The sequence below is a fragment of the Cervus elaphus genome, chromosome 14, assembly GCF_910594005.1.
Source record: "Cervus elaphus chromosome 14, mCerEla1.1, whole genome shotgun sequence".
Lineage (NCBI taxonomy): Eukaryota > Metazoa > Chordata > Mammalia > Artiodactyla > Cervidae > Cervus > Cervus elaphus.
This window is the reverse complement of record NC_057828.1, coordinates 28,017,450-28,032,212: the sequence shown is the minus strand read 5'-3', so window position 1 is coordinate 28,032,212 and position 14,763 is coordinate 28,017,450. Positions and strand designations below refer to the sequence as shown.

General features: G+C 38.5%; 1 protein-coding gene across 8 annotated transcripts in view; it reads left to right on the top strand.

Annotated features, from left to right (window-relative positions):
* The window catches only part of TAF1A (TATA-box binding protein associated factor, RNA polymerase I subunit A), a 33,980-nt gene that overhangs the window by 10,589 nt on the left and 8,628 nt on the right, over positions 1-14,763 (top strand). For all 8 annotated transcript variants that reach the window (XM_043923703.1, XM_043923697.1, XM_043923702.1 and 5 more), the window contains 3 exons: positions 5,483-5,681; positions 13,042-13,172; positions 14,442-14,600. In XM_043923703.1, coding sequence (XP_043779638.1) covers positions 5,483-5,681; positions 13,042-13,172; positions 14,442-14,600 — 489 coding nt within the window. The remainder of the gene's footprint in view (positions 1-5,482; positions 5,682-13,041; positions 13,173-14,441; positions 14,601-14,763) is intronic.

The window sequence follows — 14,763 nt, the reverse complement described above, 5'->3', positions numbered from 1 at the left end:
AAGGAAAAATCGCATTGTGAGAGCCATTTACTTCTCCATTTCCTGTCGCCTGCCATGTTGTGCGGGTGAAAATATCTTCTCTTTGTGTATCTCTGGCTGCCAGAACCAGGCCTTCAGAAACGGCACTTGTGCGTCACTGTGATGATGGGCCAAATTCTAATATTTGCTTAAGTCAGTTGAGCTCTCTAAGAATTGGTGTTTTTGGAAAAGGGAAAGAGCTAAACAAATTGGGAATTTGAATACTTGAGAAAAGGTTTCCAGCTTTGGTGAGATATAATTGACATATGATTTTATTTCTTTTAAGGTATACAATGTGATGATTTGATAGCATGTATATATTGCCAAATGTTTACCCCAATGAGGTTAGTTAACATCTCCATCCCATCACATAATATCATTTTGTTGTTGCTGTGTTGAGAATGTTGAAGTTCTACCCTTGTCGCAGCTTTCAAGTTAACAGTGCCATAGTCACCATGCTGTACATTAGATCCTCAAACTTACTCATCTTATAATTGAGAGTTTGTGTCCTTTGACTACTCCAGCCCTCAGCCTGTGGCAGCCAGCATTTTACTCTGTTTCTATGGGTTGGATGTTTTTAGATTCCACCGGAAAGTGAGATGAGCTCTTTTTGTATGACTTATTTCCCTATGTGTAACGCCCTCAAAGCTCATCCATGTTGCCACACATGCAAGATTTCATTCTTTTGCATGACTGAATAATGTTCCAATGTATATATGTGTGTATACAATATTTTCCTTATTCATTCATTCATCATTGCTCACTTAGATTGCTTCCATGTCTTGGCTTTTGTGAATAGTGTGGACATGGAAGTGCAGATATCTCGTCCAGATAGTGATTTCAACTTTGGATATATATGCCAATGTGGATTGCTGGATCATGTATTAGATCTGTTTTTAATTTATTAGAGGAACCACCATACCACATTCTCCGTGGTGGCTAGACCACTTTACATTCCAAAGGGAACGTACACCAGCAGTGTACAACGGTCCCCTATTCTCCACACCCTCACCAACACTTGTTATTTCTTGTCTTTTGTTTTGTTTTCCTTTTGGTTGGTTGTGCTGGGTCTTTGTTGCTGGGCGGGCCCTTTCTCGTTGCGGTGAGTAGCAGCTGTTCCCCCTTGCAGTGCATGGGCTTCTCATTGCAGTGGCTTCTCTTGTTGCAGAGCACAGGCTTTAGGTGCACGGGCTTCAGTAGTTGCAGCATCGTTTTTAGTTGCTCCATGGCATGTGGAATCTTTCCGGATCAGGAATCAAACCTGTGTGCCCTGCATTGGTAGGCGGATTCCCATCCACTGTACCACCAGGGAAGTCCTCTCTTGTCTTTTTGATGCTAGCCATTCTAGCTCGTTTGAAGTGGGAGAATTCCTTGGCTATCCAGTGGGTAGGATGCAGAGCTTTCACTACTGTGGCCCAAATTTAAATTTATTTATTTATTTTTAATTGGAAGATAATTGCTTTACAATATCGTGTTGGTTTCTGCCATACATCAACATGAATCAGCTGTAGATACGTATACATATGTCCCCTCTTTCTTGAACCTCCTTCACCCCACCTTTTTTTTTTTTTAATATTTATTTATTTGGCTGCACCGGGTCTTAGCTGCAGCATGCGAGATCTAGTTCCCTGACCAGGGATTAAACCCTGGCCCTCTGCACTGGGAGCATGGAGTCTTAGCTCCATGCTGAGGGACCACCAGAGAAGTCCCTCTTCTGCCCATTTTTAATTATAATATATTTTTTGTTGTTCTTGCTATTGACCTGTATGAGTTCTTTATATATTTTAGGTATTTCTTATCAGATACATGATTTGAAAATATTTTATCCCATTCAGTAGACTGCCTTTTCATCTTGTTGATGGTTTCCTTTGTTGTGCAGAAGCTTTTTAGTTTGATGCAGTCCCACTTGTTTATTTTCACTTTTATTGCTTATGCTTTTGGTGTCATACCCCAAGAATTTATTGCCAAGACCAATAACAAGGAGTTTTTTTTCTCCTGTTTTCTTCTGAGAATTTTAGTTTCAGATCTTACCTTTAAGTCCTTGATCCATTTTGAGTTAATTTTTGTGAGTGGTGTAAATTAAGGGTCCAGTTTCATTCTTCTGCATATAAACGCCTATAGTTTCCCCAACATCATTCATTGAAGAGACTGACCTTTGCCCTTTCAGTATTCTTGGCTCCTTTGTCAAATATTAGTTGACAACATATGGATGGGCTTAGGTCTGGACTCCCAATTCTGTTCCACTTGTCTGATGTGTCTGCTTTGAAGGCTATGCTGCTGCTGCTGCTGCTAAGTCACTTCAGTCGTGTCTGACTCTGTGCGACCCCATAGACGGCAGCCCACCAAGCTCCCCCGTCCCTGGGATTCTCAAGGCAAAAACACTGGAGTGGGTTGCCATTAGTTTGGTAATATAGATTGAAATACAAAGTATGATACCTGCAGCATTGTTCTTTCTCAAGATTGTTTTGACTATTCACAGTTTTTTTGTGAATAATAAAATTTTTGCATCCAAATTTGAAGATTGTATTTTCTATTTATGTGAAAAATACCAGTGGTATTTTGATAGGTATTGCACTGAATCCATAGATGGCTTTGGGTAGTATGGGTAGTATGGGCATTTTCACAGCATTAACTCTTCTGAGCCATGTGTGAAAATGTTTCATTGTTTCTCATGTTTAGGTGGAGCTCTATCCAAGTTAAAGTGTCTAGTAAAAGTTTATCTAAAAGAATTGACATCCTCCAAAATGTTATGATAATATACCTCTCCTTGGTATATATTTGACTAAAAGCACTTTCTCAATCAAGTTTTTGCATGCTTTGCTTTTTAATTTTTTTTCCAGTGCCTCTAAATAAAGTTTTGTTGGAACATTGCCACACCCATTCATTTCCACACTGCCGGTAGCTACTTTTAGCCAGACAATGGCAGAGTCGAGTAGTTGTGACTGAGACCAATAGGCCTGTGAGGCCTAAAATATTTACCCTCCTATTCTTGTTTTATTTTTACTTTCTCTAGTTGTCAGATATTTTTAAATTGTTGCAAAATGTATGTAACGTAAAGTGCGATATTCTAACCATCTTTAAGTGTATAATTAATTCAGTGGCATTAATTATGTTTCCATTGTTGTGCAGCCATCACCAGTATTGCCAAAATTTCTATCACCCCAAGCAGAAACTCTGTACCCATTAAGCAGTAACTCCTCATTCCCTCCTCCTCCCATCCCCTCATCACCTCTAATCTACTTTCTGTGTCTATAAATTTGGCTATTCTAGGTATTTGTTATAAGTGGAAGCATATAATATTTGTCCTTTTATGTTTTGGTTATTTCACCTAGCATCATATTTTCAAGATTCATCTGTGTTGTGGCGTGGATCAGACCTCACCCTTTGTTATGGCTCAGTATACTGCAATATTCTGTTGTATGTATCTATCACATTTTCTTATCCTTTCATCTCTTGTTTGGTTGTTTCCATCTTGTGGCTATTGTGAATAACACTTCAGTGAATGCTGTCATACTGGTATCTGTTTGAGTCTCTGCTTTCAATTTCTTTGGAGGTCTACCTTTGAGTAGAATTGCTAGGTCATGTTTTATGTCATGTACATACATATACACATGTTTGTTGTTGTTCAGGCACTAAGTTCTGTCCAACTCTTTGTGACCCCATAGATTGTAGCATGCCAGGCTCCTCTATTCTGTACTGTCTCCTGGAGTTTGCTCAAATTCACGTCCATTATTGAATCAGCAATGCTATCTAATCATCTCATCCTCGGTGGTCCCCTTCTCCTTTTGCTTTCCAACTTTCCCAGCATCAGGGTCTTTTCCAGTGAGTTGGTATTTATATATGTGTATTAGAAAAACATGTATGTGTAGACATATAATTCTATGTTTAACTTCTTTAGGAATCACTAAGCTGTTTTCCATAGTGGCTGTAGCATTTTATAGTCCTGCTTTCTAATTTTGAAAAAAAATTTTCCCTAGTTTAGGATTCTTTGCAGGTTTTATTAATTTAGGAAAAAATTTTTGTTTCTCTTATGTGCCAGGTTCTCCCTTAGGATCTTATTTTCTGGTAGACCATGTACATTATAAGCAGAAACAATGGAAGCAGCATATGGTTCCACTTAAAGAAGAACTTTCTCAGTGAACAGTTGGAAAAAGGGGATAGCCTGCCCTGGTGTTGGGTCCTTCTCTTCTTTCAGGGAGAAACTGGATAACCGTTTAGGGAGGGAAGGTAGAGTTTTAACTAAATTATTGGTTAGTTCCTTTTAAGCTCATAGAATCTATTCAAGTGAAGTAATCTGAGAGAAATCTGAGAGAAACTTTATTTCGTACTCCAGAGTCTGAGGGTGGTAATTAGGATAGACAAAAGACATTTTTTAGTAACACTTTTAAAAACACCTGCTGCTGTTTCCCAGACAATCTGCTGGACATGGTTCTTGCAGTAAAGGGAGACAGGTATGTAAATGAAATAAATGGTTATGGTTGCCATGGTAGAAATGCAATTACGGTGAGAAGACAAAGTAGAAAATGGTTGGCTCTCTGGAATTGGAAAGGGCTAGGATTGAATGAGTTAGGGGAATTGGGCAAAGAAGGGATGTGATGCTGGACATGAGTCCGAAGAAGCTAGTGGGTATTCACTCTGCGTACTGGAGGAAATTGTAGTCTAGCATGGTAGGGGATAATAAAGACTCTGATACCTCTGTGTCTAATGTGTCTTTAGTTATTCTAAAAATCACATAGGTAGAAACCAGGGGAAGTAAGCTGAGCTCTGTATGCCATCTCTGTAGAGCTGAGATTTTTATTCTGTAGGCAGTGGGAACTGTTGAAGAATTTTGCACAAATGACCAATGAGATTTCTTTGGTGGTCACATGGAAGATGGATTGTAGGGGGACAAGACAGGAGACATGAGTTGAGAAATCATTACAGTAGTTGAAGAGGAAGGTTTGAACTCTGACTCTGTTCATATAATTAGCTGTATTTCCCATTATTCTCCTCCTTAATGCTCTCCCGATTTGTATTGCTCTTTCTTTATGTAATTAATCTTTTTTTTTTCATTTTTAATTGAAAATTTGACATATAATTGATGTATGGGCTTCTCTGGTGGCTCAGTGGTAAAGAATCCTGCTAAGCAGGAGGTGCAGGTTTGATCCCTGGGTTGGGAAGATCCCCAGGAGAAGGAAATGGCAACGCACTCCAGTATTCTTGCCTGGAGAATCCCATGGGCAGAGGAGCCTGGCAGGCCACAGTCCATGGGGTTGCAAAGAGTTGGACACGACTTAGTGACTAAACAACAACAATTTTTTCATGCATGTTTGTGCCAGGTTGAAATTTTTGATCACGGGGACAATGTTCCATTGTTGGTGTTCTCCCGAGGTCTTAGCCCAGCGTGTATCATATATTTACTGAATTTTTAAACTAATGGTTATATAATGACCTGCATGACAGTGGGCCTTTCTTAATGTTTCAGATTTCCTTACAACATGCATTATACCTTCTGCATCATGGATTGCTTGAAGATGCAAACAGAATTCTCACCCAGGCAGAGACATGGCGATATGGTGAAAAGTCTTCTTCCCAGGAAGTGTTAGTCAACCTCATTCAGGCCTATAAAGGGCTTTTGCAGTATTATTCTTGGTCTAAAAAGAAGATGGAATTGTCTCAACTTGGTGAGTAAATATGAGTGATGAGTGGTAAGACTGTCAGAGGGACAGAAGGAATCTTGAGGAGTAATCTAATTCCCCTCCTTCCAAGCCTGGCTTTATCCAGATAGTACAGAGAACAGAGATTGCTATGCTTATAAAATTCTGCTTCATACTTTATAAAATTTCTAATATTTAAACAAAAGACTTTTCAGACATAAATTTAGGTAATTCATAGGTTAAGTTCATGACCATTTTAGATTCATTGCTTTTTTAAAATTTATTTTTGTCTTTGGTTGCACTGGGTCTTCATTGTTGTGAGCAGGCTTTCTCTAGTTGCAGCAAGCAGGGGCTACTCTTCATTGTGGTGCCTGGGCTGCTCATTGCAGTGGCTTCTTGTTGTGGAGCCTGGGATCTAGGGTGTGTGGGCTTCAGTACTTGTGGTGCTCTGGCTTGGTGGTTGTGGCTCGTGGACTCTAGAGCACAGGCTCAGTAGTTGCGGCACATGGGCTAAGCTGTACAACATGTGGAATCTTCTTGGAACAGGGTCCAAGGGGACCAAGAATCCATGTCCCCTTCATTGGAAGGTGAATTCTTATTCACTGTGCCACCAGGAATAGTCCTAGATTCATTCATTTCTTGGAAACCTGATTTCCAGGAAAGGTCACAAATTTTCATCTATGGGCATTATCGCATAGAAGAAGCATTTCTTTCTGTGTGTTTATAGTGGAGTTTAGTTTGTTTTGTAATGTGGTTTCTTAGGAAAATATGTTTAAAGAATAGGGCAAGATCAAGTTGTTTCATTTCTGTACAAAGGTCATAACACAATTTTCTTGACTCCACTGATCACCCCCAGAACTGACTTATGTGTTCTTCCCCAACTGCCTTCTCTTTCTCTTACTTGCAGTGGTGATGTTGTCCTCTCCTGTCCCTAAATTTGTGTTCTTTCAAGCTGTATGATTCTCTGCACCTTTTTTCCCTCATATAGTTTTTGTCCATAACTTCTCTGGGATTAACCTTTTTCCTGTTTTCACCTCCTTCATCCAAATCCCAGTTTTGACATTTATCACTTCGTTTATGTTAAGCTGTGTTTCCTCAGTATCCTTAATTGGTAGTAGTATTTCCTTGGTCTCTGGGCGGGTGGGTTCACCAGTTGCAAATTCCCTTCCTGTTTCCTGTCTTTAACCACCCCCAAGACACTTCTGAGATACTGTCTTCATCATGATGATCTTGTGAGGCCTCTGTGCATCCTCCTGCTCCAGGATGCCATCTGTCTTCAGGACTCATTAGACCGCTCCTCCTTTTACTTTAAGCCCAACACACCAGCTGCATGTTCAGCCTATATCATTTGACTCTTCACCTTTTGCTTTTTTAATCACTGTGAGTTTTTTCATGTGTGTGTTGTGTTGTGTCTCCTTGTCTAGACTCATCAGTCTTTTGAGGTCACACATCTGTATTTCTTTCGTTAAACTTGCTGAAGGACTTCCCTGGTGGCTCAGACAGTAGAGACTCTGCCTGCAATGCGGGAGACCCGGATTCAGTCCCTGGGTTGGTAAGATCTCCTGGAGAAGGAAATGGCAGCCCTCTCCAGTATTCTTGCCTGGAGAATCCCATGGACAGAGAAGCCTGGTGGGCTACAGTCCGTGGGGTCACAAAGAGTTGGACAGTACTGATCGAGTAACACAACACAACGACAGACCTTGCCGAAATGCCCACTGTAATGTTCTGTTTAAGAAAAATCACTGATACTGATTTAGGTGAGTTTTAAAATCATTATTTCCTTTCCTTCTCACACACTTAGGTAGAACTCAAGCAAATACATGATGATTAAAGCAGTTGGAACGTGGATTTATACCATCACTTTCATGGTTAGATAATTCAGTACCTTCTTCAGCTGGCACTCTTCTGGAGCAACAAGAGATAAAGATGGGATAAAATGTGGAGCTCTTTAGATGATCTTTAACCTCACATGGCTATTTAATGGGGAAAAAAACTAGGACTAGTTTTATATGACCAGACTTACGGAATGTAACACATGAACGTGTGCTCAGTTGCCTTGGGATTTTTCCTTTCTGCTGTGGCCTATGCTGGTTGGCTTTGATGCACTTGGTAGCTGGGAACCCCCTTCCATGGTAAATTCACACCCAACTTATATTTACTCAGGGATCTACCCTTCTTTCTTTCTTTTTTCTGATATCCTTTTACACCTGCTTTCCAGTTACCATTTCATTTCCAAGTTCATATTGATATTTATGCAGTAGATCCACTGGGAAGAGTGTACTAATCTGTATATTGGGTGAAAGGAGGCTACTGTTTTGGCCAAAAAGAAGCATTGGAACCCCAAAGTGTTTTGTGCTTCCAACTGTTTGTTTCGAAGGACAGATTTTCTTTTTAAACCTTTAAGATTGTGAAATATATAAAAAAAAAAAAAAGACTGTGAAATATATCCTGAAGAAGCAGTGTCAAACAAATGTATGATAGAATGAATTTATGAAACAAACATTCATGTAACTACACCCAGATTAAGGAGCACAACATTGCTGTCCCCCTGAAAGTTCTCCATGTGTTCTTTCCTGATCACATCTCTCATTCTGTCTCAAGGAAACCACTGTTCTGACTTTAATGATAATTAGTGTTCAGAGCTCAGTCATGTCCAACTCTTTGTCACCCCATGGACTGCAGCCCACCAGGCTCCTCTGTCCATGGAATTCTCCAGGCAAGAATACTGGAGTGGGTTGCCATTTCCTTCTTCCCAACCCAGGGATCAAACCCACATCTCTTGCGTCTCCTGCATTGCAGGTGGATTCTTTACCTCTGTGCCATCTAGGAGGCCCCTTAATGAGAATAACTCCTTTGTTTTTAAAGATACCTTTACCACTCAAGCATGCATCTGTAAGGGCTTCCCAGGTGGCTACCGTCCATAGGGTCACGAAGGGTTGGACAGGACTGAAGCGGCTGAGCACAGCGCAGCACACACATCTGTAAACGATGTAGTGTAGTTTTGCCTATATTTTAGTGTCGTATTTGGATCCACACTGTACATATTTTGGGGGACATTGCATATTTTGTTCAACATTTAACATGTGATTGTATGGTTGAATTTGCTCTAGTTTATTCATTTTTGTTGTTGTGAAACAATACATTGTATGATATTCTTGCAATTTATTCCTTCTATATATTGATTGCCATTTAGGATTTAATAGTTTGGGGATATTATAATTAATGCTGCTTTGAAATTCTTGGGCACGGATAGTGGTACACATATGCGTGTGTTTCTTGGAGTAGAATTGTTGTCACTAAGCATGTGTATCTTCAGCTTTACTACATAATAGGCTAAACTCTTTGCAAAGTGGTTACTAATTTATATCCCATTAGTAGTCTGTTTTGAGTTTTCTTTTGTCTCTTCTCCTCATTGTTTATTATTATCAGAAGTTTTCATGTCACCCAATTTATTATGTGGTATGGTAATCTCTCTTTTTTTAAAATAACAGCTTTATTGAGAATTGAGATATGATTCTTGATATGGTTCACCCACTTGTTGTCATTGTTGTTCAGTCACTAAGTCCTGTCCGACTCTTTGCAACCCCGTGGACTGCAGAAAGCCAGGCTTCCCTGTCCTTCACTATCTCCTTGAGTTTGCTCAAACTCATGTCCATTGAGTCAGTGATGCCATACAATTATCTCATCATCTGTCATCCCCTTCTGCTCTTACCCTCGGTTTTTTCCAGCATCAGGGTCTTTTCCAGTGAGTCAGCTCTTAACATCAGGTGGCCAAAGGATTGGAGCTTCAGCTTCAGCACCAGTCCTTCCAGTGAACATTCAAGGTTGATTTCCTTTAGGATTACCTGGTTTGGTCTCCTTGGTGTTCAAGGGACTCTCAAGAGTCTTCTCCAGCACCACAGTTCGAAAGCATCAGTTCTTCGGCACTCAGCCTTCTTAATGGTGCAACTCTCATATCCATGCATGACTTCTAGAGAAACCATGGCTTTGACTATGACCATATGGGCCTTTGTCGGTAAAGTGATGATTCTGTTTTTTAATACACTGTTTAGGTTTGTCATAGCTATTCTTCCAAGGAGCAAGTGTCTTTTAACTTCATGGCATGCAGTCACCATCCACATTGATTTTGGAGCCCAAGAAAATGAAATTTGACACTGTTTCTACAATTTCCCCATCTATTTGCCATGAAGTGATAGGGCTGGATGCCGTGATCTTTGTGTTTTGAATGTTGAGTTTTAAGCCAGCTTTTTCACTCTCCTCTTTCACCTTCATCAAGAGGCTCTTTAGTTCCTTCACTTTCTGCCATTAAAGTGGTATCATCTGCATATCTGAGGTTGTTGATATTTCTCCCGACAATCTTGATTCCAGCTTGTGATTAATTCAACCCAGCATTTCACATGATGTGCTCTGCTTATAAGTTAAATAAACAGGGTGACAATATACAGCCTTGATACACTCCTTTCCCAGTTTTGAACCAGTCCATTTTTCCATGTGCAGTTCTAACTGTTGCTTCTTGTCCTGCATACAGATTTCTCAGGGCCAGGTCAGGTAGTCTGGTATTCTCATCTCATTAAGAATATTCCACAGTTTGTTGTGGTGCATACAGTCAAAGGCTTTAGCATAGTCAGTGAAGCAGAAGTAGATGTTTTTTGGAACTCCCTTGCTTTTTCTATATTCTAGCATACGTTGGCAATTTGATCTCACTTACAGTATAATAAATTCAGTGTTTTGTAATATATTCACAGTTGTTCATCCATTACCATCATCAATTTTAGAACAGTTTTGTCACCCCCAGAAAGAAAGCCTGCACCCGTTAGCAGTCCCTTTTGACTCTTCCCCAGTTCCTGCATTGCTAGGCAACCAGTAATCTACTTTCTGTCTCTGGAGATGTATTCTGGACAGTTCATACAAATGTAGTCCTGAAATATGTGGTCTTTTGTTACTGACTTCTTTCACTTAGCCTAATGTTTTTAAAGGTTCACCCATGTTGTAGCATGTAATGTCACTTAATTCCTTTTTATTTATTTATATTTCATTGTATGATTATACCACACTTAAGTATCCATTATCAGTTGGTGGACATTTGGATGTTTGCACTTTTTCGCAATTTTGAATAATGTTGCTGTGAACTTTTGAGGGACCTCCATAGTGTTTTCCAAAGTAGCTGTGCCATTTTCCATTCCCACCAGCAGTATATGTGAAGGATACTGATTTCTTCATGTCCTTCCCAATGCTGGCCATTGATAGGACTATCCCAGTGGGTGTGAGGTAGTGTGTTGTGGTTTTGATTTGCATTTCCTTAGAGGCTAATAGTGTTGAGCATCTTTTCATGTGCTTATGGGCCATTCGTATGTCTTCTTTGGAGAAATTTGCATTCAGATTCTTTTCTCCTAGGAGATTTTTAATTGAAGTACTTATTTTTTTTTTATTATTGAGTTATAAATCTTTATATATTCTAGGTCCAAGTCCTTTATCAGATAGGTGCGGGATTTGGAAATGTTTTCTTTTATTCTGTGGGTTACCTTTTTCACTTTCTTAATGGTGTTTTTGAGACACAGAATGTTTTAATTTTGATGAAGTTTAGTTTATCTGTTTTTTTCTTTTGTTGCTTATGCTTTTGGTGTCACATCCAAGACACCATTGCCTACTCCAGGGTCACAAAGATTTAGACTAGTGTTTTCTTTTAAGAGGTGTGTAGTTTTACTCCTACATTTTGGTTTTTTGATTCATCTTGAGTGAATTTTTGTATATCATGTGAGGTAAGTAGAGGTTCAATTTTGTCATTTTACATGTGGATATTCAGTTGTTCCAGCACATTTATTGAAAAGACTATTTTTTTCCCACTGAATTGTCTTGGTACTCTTATCAAAAAATCACTTACTCATATATGAAGTTTTATTTATGACTGTAAATTCTCTCCCATTGATCTGTATATGTCCATTGTTGTTTAGTTGCTAAGTCATATCCAACTCTTTGCGACCCCATGGACTATAGCCCGCCAGGCTCTTCTGTCCGTGGGATTTCCCAGGCAAGAATACTGGAATGGGTTGCTGTTTCCTTCTCTAGGGCAATCTTCCTAAGAAAATTAAATCCATGTCTCTTGCATTGGCAGATGGATTCTTTACTGCTGAGCCACCCTGGAAGTTCATGTATGTGTGTATATATATATATATACACCTATATCACACAGTCTCAGTTACAGGAGTTTTGTAGTGACTTCTGAGGTCACACTGTGAATCCTCCAAAAATTTTTTTAAAATATTATTTTGGTTCTTCTTGGTCTTTTGCATTTCCATATGGATTATAGGAATAGCTTGCCAATTTAAGCAAAAAAGCCAGCTGGGAGTTTGATAGAAGTTGCATTAAAACTATAAGTTAATTTAATAAGTCTTCTAACCTTTGAACATGGGATGTGTTTCCGTTTACTTAAGTCATTTTTAATTTCCTTGAACAATACTACTTTTCAGATATGATTTTTTATCTCTTTTGTAAAACTTATAGCTAAGTTGTTTCTTGTTTTTGATGCTATTATGCTATTGTAAATGGTATTATTTTCCTGATTTCATTTTTGGATGGTTTGTTGACTATTGTATGTTGATTTTATATTATACAACTATGAACTAATTAATTCTAATAAATTTTTAGTGGATTCTTAGGATTTTCTATGTAGAAAATCATGTCATCTTCAAGTAAAGAAAGTTTTAATTCTTTCTTTCTAATCTGAACATTGTTTATATCATTTTCTTGCTGAATTGCTTGGCCAGAACGTTCATGAGAGTGTTGAACAGAAGTGGCAGGAGAGGAATTCTCCCTTGCATGCAGTCTTTCATCATCAATTCTGATATTAGTTGTGAGTTTTTCACAAGATGCTCTTTATCAGATTGAAGAAATTTCTTCTATTCCTAGATATTGAGTGTTTTTATCATGAAAAGTTATTGAATTTTTATCAAATGCTTTTTCTGCAACAATCGGGATGACTATGAGGTTTTTGTCATTATTCTGTTGATTTTATAATGTATTAATTGATTTCAGATGCTAAACAACTTTTCATTCCTGGAATAAATTCCACTTTATATGTTGCTGGGTTCAGTTTGCTAGTATTTTGTTAAGAATTTGTGCATCTGTGTAAGAGATGTTGGTCTGTAATTTTCTTGTGTTGTCATTGTCTGATTTTGGTATTTGGGTAATACTGATCTCTTAGGTAAGTTGGGAAGTGTTCTCTCTGTCCTTTTTTGGGGGATAGTTTGTAAAGAATTAGTACTCTTCTTTGTTAGAATTCACCAGTGAAGCCATTACAGTCTGAGCTTTTCTTATGTGTAGTTTATCAGTTACTGATTCTGCATTTTAAAGTACTGACTACTTTAAAAAATCTTTTGTCTTTGGGCAGATAAAGACGATTATGCTTACAACACAGCATCCCAGAATATGCTCAACCGCAGCTGGAAGACGTCTGTAAACCTTTGCGCATTGATTCAAATTCCTGGAGTTTGGGACCCTTTTGTGAAGAGTTATGTAGAGGTAAGTAGACTTTTCATAAGTTTTCATTAGTTTCATTTTGTTTTAAGCTTAATCTTTATTAGTCAGAAGGCAAATAATGGAAAAAAATATTTTTTAAACAATAGGATACCCTTTTTTTGTCTGAATAACATTTGCTTATTTTACTACTATACAGTAGCTGTTACTGTGTTTATTTTCACCACTGGATAACCTGTCATGGCCAGATGCAGGCACCCCTCAGTATCCATGTACAGTGAAGTCCCTTATATAAAATGGTGCAGTATTTGCATGTAACCAATGCATATCCTCTTGTATACTTTAAATCATCTCTAGATTGCTCTTAATACTTAACACAATATGAATGCTGTGTAAGTAGTTGCCTGTGTGCAACACATTCAAATTTTGCATTCTGGAACTTTCTGGAAATTTTATATTTCCAAATATTTTCAATCTGTGGATGGTTGAACCCCAAGATGCAAAACCCAAGGATGTAGGGCTCATGGATGGTGCAGGGGCGATGGACTATATTTATAAATAAATAGCACAATAGTTGTAAATGTCAATTCTATATTGTTCTGATTGAGCTTAAAAGAAAAGCAGAAAGATCTTTTATGATATGGTGGGATCTAGAAGGAAAAGGGGACAAAAATCTGAAACTAGGTCACAATATGTGAAATGAAGAATGGCTTTTAGAAGTTCTTAAGGACAACCTGTTATCTCAGAGTTATTGCAAAAGGACAGAGGACTAGGGATACATCATCAAAATACTTTGCTTTTTGAAAGTTTCACTAATGCTAAAGTGAGAATTACATTATCAGAACATAATCTCTGAAACTGGATGCCAGTGAATCTGGAAACTCCTGTGTCAGGATGGGAAAGAATGAAGGAAAGGAATTATAATTCCTATGCTCTCCTTTTGTGGCTGGAGTTTGTAGGGCACTGAGGTTAGTGGCATCATATGGTCTTTTTTTGGTCCTTAGTTTGCCCTATTTGAAGCCTTTATTTCTCACAGGAACAGTTCTTTTGTTGAAGTTGCTATATTTTTCAGTAACAAAATATGACAAGGAAAAATTGGGAAACTGTGTAGGCCTTTGATGTGATCTTCTGTGTTCCATGGAGGTTGTACAATACACTGGTGGAAGCAAAAACTAGCATCACTATTGTTCCCTATACAATAAATGTTATTTTTAAGTTGTATGATTTTCTGTGCTCATCAATGAAGTTGTACATGATGTTTCATATAGTTATCTTACAGAATCTAGCTAAGATAGCGTCACTTATTTTATGCAGATGCTGGAATTCTACGGGGATCGAGATGGTGCCCGAGAGGTGCTTAACAATTACGCCTATGATGAAAAGTTCCCATCAAATCCAAACGCTCATGTCTACTTATACAATTTTCTAAAGAGAGAGAAGGCACCCAGAGAGAAACTGATAAGTGTGCTTAAGGTAGGGAATTCTTATGTCAGTGTGTGAACAGGGTTGGGAATCAAATACTTTAAGACATTCTTAGGTCACTACTTTCCAACTTTCATGTTCTTGCACCAAGAGAAAATGACAGTGTATGGATGATACACTGAGATAAAGACAGGAGGCTGTGGGCTTCAGGCAG